Raw genomic sequence first — 8533 nt, forward strand, 5'->3', positions numbered from 1 at the left:
ATGATAAGACTATCAAATGTTAACTCAGTGTTTTCAGTCGCATATCACATCATTGCTGCTGCTATGGATGAGACCATGCTTGAGTCATAGGTAATGTGTTTAATGAGTTCTGCTGTGGATGAAAGGAATGGATGGTTTTCTTGCAAGGTTCTCATTTGCTGATGTTTAGAACAGGTAATCTGTGTTTAGTAATTTAATTCTGTTTAATTGTTTCTATATTTTACAATTGGAAGGCTCTCAAGTGGAGATAATCATAATCATTGGATTCCCTGTATAATCCTGTGTGGGCATTACATGCCCGTGAACACGCTTGCATTGCTTAGCAGTGGATGACTGAGACTGTCTCCGCCAGTAGGGGGAGCTCTCGTCATGGCATATTTTCTGCTTCATTTAGTGTGGCTGCTTTGACGTATCTTTTAGCATCTCAAGTATGATGCTTCACATGATAAGAGGTGATTTCCCTTGGAGCACTACTCCTGTTTTGCGAAATGCTGTGTCACAACATTTTGAGTTTAGGTCTGGTGCGTTTCAATTTTTAACAAGATGCTTTTGACAAGGAAATGCTAGGCCAGAAAAGCACTCGAACAGGCAAACAAATGAGACTGAAAAAGCCCTCGTGCAAACATTTATTTATGTCAAGGATAATAAAAGTATGCCAGTGAAAATTTTATTAATTCCAAGCAAAATAACTTCAAATTCAAAATGATTAAATATAACACCAAATAACAAAGAATACAGGTAAAGTGGATAATTAAAATATGTTTTATGGCTATATAAGTGTCATTCTGTATTAGAAATGAATGCTGATTTTTAATGGATGAACATACACATAATATATAGATGATTAAGCTATTGTGTCCCACTTTACCTACAGTCACCCTATATTGAATGGCCCTGAATGGTTTTATGAAAACATGATTTAACATAAGATTCAGTCACGCCATTCAGAGTCAGATATTTCCTACAATTTGCAGTCGTCCATGGCAACACTGTATATCCGGTAACTAAACCGGTGCTATTTTTTTCAGCGCACATGAGTATTAATGTGTTAATATTACAGTAACATTGCTGCAGTGTTTGTCTTGTTGCTAGGCTGATTATTTTGTAAATTTTAGTATGTAATGGAAAATATGATTTGCATATACAAGTATCTGTTTATATTGTAATATAAAAAACAGCACTAAAAATCAAATGCATAATTTTAGCATTTATGTGTTAGTGCCTGTCTGTGCGGACTGCTGCATGTATTAAAAGGGCTTCTAAAATAGCACCCTTCATCCACTGCACTTAATCCATCAGGAGTTTACATGGGGACTCCAAAGGACAGGTTCCCATGGCAACTGATTTATATCCTAATTAAAATGGGAGGGTAGTTTAATTAGCTTAACACTGGTTATTGCTCAAGGCCGGCCGTCCTTGGTGGAGGTCCATGTGTGTGAGGAGAGGGGTCATTGCTCTATGGTATCCACGAGGTGTGCCTAACTAAATAGTAACAGCACCTGTGGATCCAGATACCTTCCCTCTCCAGCACCTCAGTGGCAGCTTCATCTTCTGGGTAATTTATGACCAGCTTCAGGCTAAATGAGCTTCAAATGGCCTGACCACCAGATTACATCTTGTGATTTTTTTTTTCTGGAAAAACTGCACCTCTAATTGTGTCTCTTCAGTTGTTGCAAATTGAGACAGTTGGTTGGTGATTTTTTTTTTCTGGAAAAACCACCTCTAATTGTGTCTCTTCAGTTGTTGCAAATTGAGACAGTTGGTTTTGTTGGTTTCATGTGAGGGGGATTTATAATTGAATGAGAGTGCTTGAAGTGATTTGTTAATTAGTCAAAGGTGGTGAAAATCATGTAAATCCTTAATATAATCATTCTTCAAACAAAGCTAATCTTTTGTAATAATATTAATTACACACAGTTACTTGCTTAAATTGATCAGTGTGTGAAAAGCATGGCATGGCTATTATACTATTATGGAAGGGAGATTGAATTGTTTCTTTGAAGGCGGTTGAAATATGCTTTAGGTCAGAATCTGGCATTAGTTTTCAGAGACGGCCGGGTTTCTGGACCTCATTACTATCTTGTCAATCATGGTGCTTTCTTCCTCCTCGCTATGTGATGGCTGCAGAAAAATGGATATCCAGCACCACATATAGCGAATAAAGTCATATAAAGCCTTATAATTTCAATCCCAGAATTCCTAATGATTTGTTTGTTTGTATTTTTCCAGCTATTTTCTCTTCAAAGGGCTCTGGTAAATACTCTCGCAGCAATTTGATGGAGAAACACTGCTTTAATCACCTTTAACAGGCTTTAGAAGAGAAGGGAAGCTGCTGTCGCTAGCTAATTCACTGGAACATGTTCAGATCTGTAGCGCTGATCTGTGTGATGGCATTAAAGATTTTTTTAAGGATCTTCAGGAAAATGCTTTAATGCTCAAAGGCACAGAGTATTAACTAGCTTTAGCTCAGATTCTCTGTTACCTGTGGGAAATTCACAATAAAGGGGAAAGTAAAGTATGCTTGTGTGTTCAGAATATTACTTGTATATATGTGAGGAATTTAGTAGTTAATGCTTAAAATGAAGCATGCAGGATGGTGTGTTCCACAATAAACCAAAATGATCGGATGAGAAATCACATTTATTTCTCTATGCATATCACTGTCAAATGAAAAACTCATTATGAAGTAATTAACTGGTGATTTATAAGATAATTAATCAGCCATATGAGAAATCAGCAGAAGTGGGCATCAAGTCAACATTGTTCATTCTCAGTTCCAAAATAAGCAACATGCCCATGTATGAAGCACCACATTGTTGTGCAATAGCAGATGGCACTATGTTTCCATGGTAACCAAAATAAGGTTTCATTAAATTGTTAGGGCCCTAAAACCGTGAAGGATGATGAATAAGTAACCCAAGAAGCCTCATCGCTCTGGGAACAGTTACAGTATTATTTAATAATACGAGAATGTTGTGACACAACAAAGTAAATAACCCGCGTTACGCATTACGGGTACAAACAATCTCAACTACTTTCTTTCGTAAATCAACGCAAATCCAACAAACGTGTCTCAGGAGAGCGAGCGTAACGCATTTAAAGCGCGTCAAAAAAAGCCCCGCTGAACCTGAAACGGTGTGTTGCGCGCAGGCTGCTGCGTTCATATTATTCTCATCATCTTCACATATTTGGAGCGTTTCATAGCAGGGCTGCGAGCGGGCGGGCGCGCTCGGTGCAATATATTTTACTTGGAAACCGAAGTCCGAGGCAGCGCCATCCTGTGATTTATTTCCATGCCAACTTGCATACTTGAAGCGGTTTAGTTTTTCTTACAGTTTCTAACCGAAATGTACTAAGATCTCGCTCATCGTCAGTCCTCACAGTGGCGCTGAACTGCAGCCTTCGCTGTCTTCACTGTTGAGCGCTCGTCAGGGGAGCGGACCTGCATCCTAAAGCAAACCTTTCTGAGACATTGCAGTCCTGTCACGTCTTCGGCTCTTCTATTTGCCTCCACCACGAGAGCGGAGAGGAGAAGAAGGAGAAGCGGCTCAACGGCGGTGACATGGCAAGAAGCAGCATCATTTAAAGTGGTCCATCTTCCGCTCGTTTAATTCCACTGCAGTAACCTGAGTGAGTAGCGCACATTTCTGCTCAGTTAATGCCTCTGATATGGATACGGACGCGGGCGGTGTTAACGGCAGACAAAGGGGAATGCTAATAGAATACATTTTAGCGCATTGGATTATCATTATGTGATAATTATGTCTCTGACAGCGTAATATAATGGCGTGAAACGGTCTTGGTTAGCTAATGAACATTGTGTTCAGCTTCCATAAGTTCAGCTTTTTTCATGCAGTGCTTGAATGGTTTCCTTATATGTCTGTATTGCATACTCTGTTCAAAGCTGGATCTGATCTTTGGGTCTGTTCTGCCGAAGAGAGCAATGGCTGGATTTCAGTTTAACTTTGTCTTAAAAATATTTATTTGTCTCGTCTTGTTGCAAAATATGAATATAATTTTTTTTATCATACTTTACCTCAAAGTACTGCAACTGCAAAATAATGATTTCTGTTACTCTGAAGATTTTGCTCGCAATAAAATGCTTTGCATGCATTAGTGGCTGCCTGAGGTCGCTACATTATTTCAATGACCTGTATGCACATATTCTCCTTCAGCAATCAATAGAACCTAGGTCTTATTAACATCACATTCCTAAGTGCCCTGCTGTGCACATTAGCTAATAGGTGCTCCTAGAGGAGGGGAGAAAGAAATATTTTCCATGGAGGTCAAATTGATATTCCAGAGTCATTAGCTGATTTAGAAACTAAAGCGAAACCTCTAGAGAAGCATGATGCCTTTAAATGGATTAGGTCATATTTTGCTTCTTCCCAATATCACTGTAACAAATGCAGCAGGCGTACTTTTAAGTCAATATTAAACTCTGGTGCATTTGCTGACATTGGTTATTGAAGCCTTATTCTATATTTCGAGTATATTGTTTGCAGAAAAAATACTGCAGTCAAAGCAGCCAAGCTGCATTCTGCTCTGTCATACTGTATCGATGATAACCTCACCTATTCTACAGTCATATCACGACTAACTTGTCAAAAGTCAACATCATTTGTATTGAGCAGTGTTCATGATCCTCTGTTTTCACGCCACTAAAACTGTTGTATTTTTTTCAGTGCAGTGAAGGAGCTCTTGAGGCTATGCACTTGCCTGCTTTTGGTGAAAGCATGTTGTGGGTTACACTGCTAAGCACAATTGCACTTGGATGGACAACTCCTATCCCTCTACTTGATGATTCAGAAGAAATAGATGAGCCTTGCTTTGAGCCCTGCTACTGCGAAGTGAAGGAAGGCTTGTTTCATGTTCACTGTGACAGCAAAGGATTTACAAATATTAGCCAAGTCTCACAGTCATGGCTTAGACCATTCAAGCTCTACCTGCAGAAAAACTCTTTACGGAAGCTCTACTTCAACAGCTTTCTGCACTTGAACAATGCAGTGGCCATTAATCTGGGCAATAATGCCCTGCAGGATATCCATGTTGGGGCTTTCAATGGTTTGAGCTCCCTGAAGAGGTTGTACCTTCACGAAAACAAACTGGAAGTGTTCCGGAATGACACATTTCTCGGTCTGGAGAGTTTAGAATACCTTCAGGCTGACTATAATGTTATCAAGAGAATAGACAGTGGGGCGTTCCGAAATCTCCACAAACTCAGAGTGCTCATCCTTAATGACAATTTAATACCCATGCTGCCGGCGTTTCTTTTCAGATCTGTCTCTCTCACGCACCTTGACTTGAGAGGCAACCGATTAAAGACGTTGGCTTATAAAGGGATTTTGGAATATATCGGCCGTAGTCTCATGGAGATCCAGTTGGAGGAGAACCCTTGGAACTGTGTCTGCGATATCATCCAGCTCCAAGCCTGGCTGGAGCAGATTCCATACACTGCAGTTGTTGGTGAGATCACATGCGAGTATCCTTTCCACTTCCACGGAAAGGACCTCAGAGAGATCAAACGCAGTGAGCTTTGTCCCTTATTGAATGAAGCCGAGATTGAGTCAATTTTAAGCATTCTCCACTTACCATTCTACACGGGGAGGGCAAGGCCTACAAAGCCGTCGTCTATAGTCTCCCCCAATCAAAACACTGCTTCCTCCGTTGAACAAAGAGAAAGACCCCTAAAGCCAACAAAAAGACCCAGGCCCTCAAAGACACCACCAACACCGCGCAGCGTGTTCCCTAATCAGCCGCCTGTAGCCGGATACCAGACAAGGCCGCCTATACCGATCATTTGCCCCATTGGATGTACCTGTAACTTGCATATTAATGACCTTGGCTTGACAGTCAATTGTAAGGAAAATGGGTTTCGGAACATTTCCGAGTTAATGCCTCGACCCTTGAATGCTAAGAAGCTTTACTTGAGTGGAAATCTCATTCAGAGAATTTACAAGTCTGATTTTTGGAATTTTTCCAGTCTTGATTTATTGCACTTAGGAAACAATCAGATATTTTACATGCAAGAGGGGGCTTTTGTTAATCTCCCTAATTTGAGAAGCCTTTACCTGAATGGTAATAACATTGTGAAGTTAACTCTTGATATGTTCCATGGCTTGCACAGCCTTGAGTATTTGTATTTTGAGTACAATGAGATACGAGAAATCCAGCCGGCTGCTTTCAGTTTAATGCCCTCCCTGCAGCTAGTCTTTCTCAACAACAACCTCCTGCGAACGTTGCCCGTGGGAGCGTTCGCAGGTACCTCGCTGACACGCCTGAACCTGCGGAACAACTACTTTCATTGCCTCCCAGTCAGCGGCGTTCTGGAACACCTGCATGCTGTCGTCCAGATCGACCTGAATCAGAACCCCTGGGATTGCTCCTGCGACATCATCCCTCTCAAAGAGTGGCTGGACACGCTGAGCTTAGTGGTCATAGTTGGAGAAGTGGTGTGTAAGACCCCCGAGCTGGTCTCAGGAAAAGATTTACGCTCTCTGAATTCTGAAGTGATTTGCTCTGAGCTCCGACAGTCCTCGCTGTCTCCTGCCGAATCAGATAGCGGGCTTATCACCACGTATCCCGAGGTGGGGCCGCACCCACCCAAAGGTGCCATACCCCTCTCCGTTCTCATTCTCAGCCTGCTGGTTCTGTTCGTGTCTGCCTTCTTTGCTGCTGCGGCTCTTTGCGCATATGCTCTTAAAAAGCGCGAAAAGCTACCCTTTAGGAAGCAAGGGGAAGTGGGCCTGGCAGGCATTCAGATGGAATGTGGAATATTCACAGAGCAGCCACCCACCTTACCAGAGACTCCTCCTTCCAATCACGTGTACGATAGCATCGGTGCTCCCTCCTCGCACATGTGCAGCAACCCCGTTTACAAAAGCGGACAGGAGGAGTCAGGGCAGAAGCATCCATTCTCAGAGACAAAAGAGAGCGGATCGCACTACAGAACGCTGGTGGAAAAGGAAAAGGAGTGGACCATGGCGATCTCCAGCTCCCCCATTAACACTATTGTCACTGTCGGCGCACCGTGTGGTGACATTGCCAGCTTCCACGAAAACGGAATACTCTGCCCGACTGTCATTGATAGCCAAGGTCCCACGCCCAAGGTGGGATTAGTGGACAGTCTTTTTGGCACAACATCCCAGTTTAGCAACCTGCCTGACAGACACACGCACCCTCCCTCAGAGTATCCACATGCCAAACAGGATGCCAGACAAAAGCAACTGATCACAACCACCACAGGGACAAGGACAGGATGTCCTAATCAAACCCAAAGTGATTACCCTGAGCTGAGGGCTAGACTCAAAACAAAGATGGATTACATTGATATGCTGGAGAGGTCATATCAATTCTAAGACATGTCAGATATAAGACTGCACATCCAAAATGAAAATGGTAAGATGGAAAAACAATTCACGCGATGTACGATGGTACAGTTTTCCCTCAAGTTGCTCTGGAGGAAATCCCTTGTTCAGATTTTTTAAAGTGCCTTCATAAGAGCAGCCAGCAATGTTGTAAATGAGTATTTTTGTATCACAGTTTTATTTATCTAAAATACATAGATTTACATTAGAGGGAAAAGGATCCACTGCTGTTTCCAGACTTTGCGATGTTGGTAAACATGTGACGCAAATTATACATATGAATGCAGGGAGTGCGGTCTTGGCTTTTAACTCGTTTGCATTGAAAACTTCAGAAATATTTGTTATTTAACTGAAAATTGTCCTTCAGCAATAGAGATACTGCAGTTATTGTATAACTGTTAAGTGCTTTGTTGAATCTGTATTTTCAAATTGAGTAGATTGTCTTTATTGGGACTTATTGAATGGTTTTATGGACCAAGGTAAGGTCAACACATGTAAAAGCTTGGGAACTATCGCTCATGTCTACGGACGTACCTTTTCATGGTCTATCACACAAAAAGGCGAAGACAGATCTGTGCATATATTTATTCTTAGATTTCAGTGTTGCAATTATTATTGTAAGACATCATGTTAAATCAGTGTATAATGATTATGCCTCTGGTTTAGCCTTCCTTGAAAAAAACCCATGAATTCAATAAAGGGTGCTAAACTAAGCCAAGTTCTGCAAACTGTACCATTTTGAGTAGCGAACATGCAGATTTTGGCCTCTACATAGCATGCACACACACACACACACACACACAGCACTTTATCCATGTGCTTATGCTTCAGGCAAGATCCGAAAGAACAAAGTGTTTCAAACCAGACCTCATATTCTGGAAACTAGTAAATAACAGTGTGAAATTTGTCAGAGATTGTATGATATTGACACAGTCAATTTGCGAAAGACTGTTGTCAGGTCACTCGCAGACCTGGAAGAGAGGAAGCAGAGAATATGTGCAGCATTCTTATAGCATCCTCTGCAGTCTCCAGTCCCGAGTGTCCATGGGAGGGCATCAGTTAGATACACCTATTCACCATGCTTAACCTAGTTACGCAGCATTGCATAAGGGAGAAAAATACCCTCTTTGGCATCATACTGTAAAAGCTTTGAATAAAACCAAACC

General features: G+C 41.6%; 1 protein-coding gene across 1 annotated transcript; it reads left to right on the plus strand.

The window, feature by feature from the left end:
- Positions 1 to 3306: 3306 nt before the first annotated feature.
- LOC107738193 (SLIT and NTRK-like protein 3) lies at positions 3307 to 7416 on the plus strand. The gene is made up of 2 exons (XM_016549922.1): positions 3307 to 3630; positions 4686 to 7416. The coding sequence occupies exon 2, from the start codon at positions 4710 to 4712 to the stop codon at positions 7356 to 7358; it is 2649 nt and encodes an 882-aa protein (XP_016405408.1). The 5' UTR covers positions 3307 to 3630; positions 4686 to 4709; the 3' UTR covers positions 7359 to 7416.
- Positions 7417 to 8533: the final 1117 nt, after the last annotated feature.

The sequence above is a fragment of the Sinocyclocheilus rhinocerous genome, unplaced genomic scaffold (genome assembly GCF_001515625.1).
Source record: "Sinocyclocheilus rhinocerous isolate Xijiao unplaced genomic scaffold, SAMN03320098_v1.1 scaffold254, whole genome shotgun sequence".
Lineage (NCBI taxonomy): Eukaryota > Metazoa > Chordata > Actinopteri > Cypriniformes > Cyprinidae > Sinocyclocheilus > Sinocyclocheilus rhinocerous.

Bases quoted from the DNA above. Each gene is read 5' to 3' on its own strand.
- LOC107738193 (XM_016549922.1), top strand. From the start codon at position 4,710: ATGCACTTGCCTGCTTTTGGTGAAAGCATGTTGTGGGTTACACTGCTA.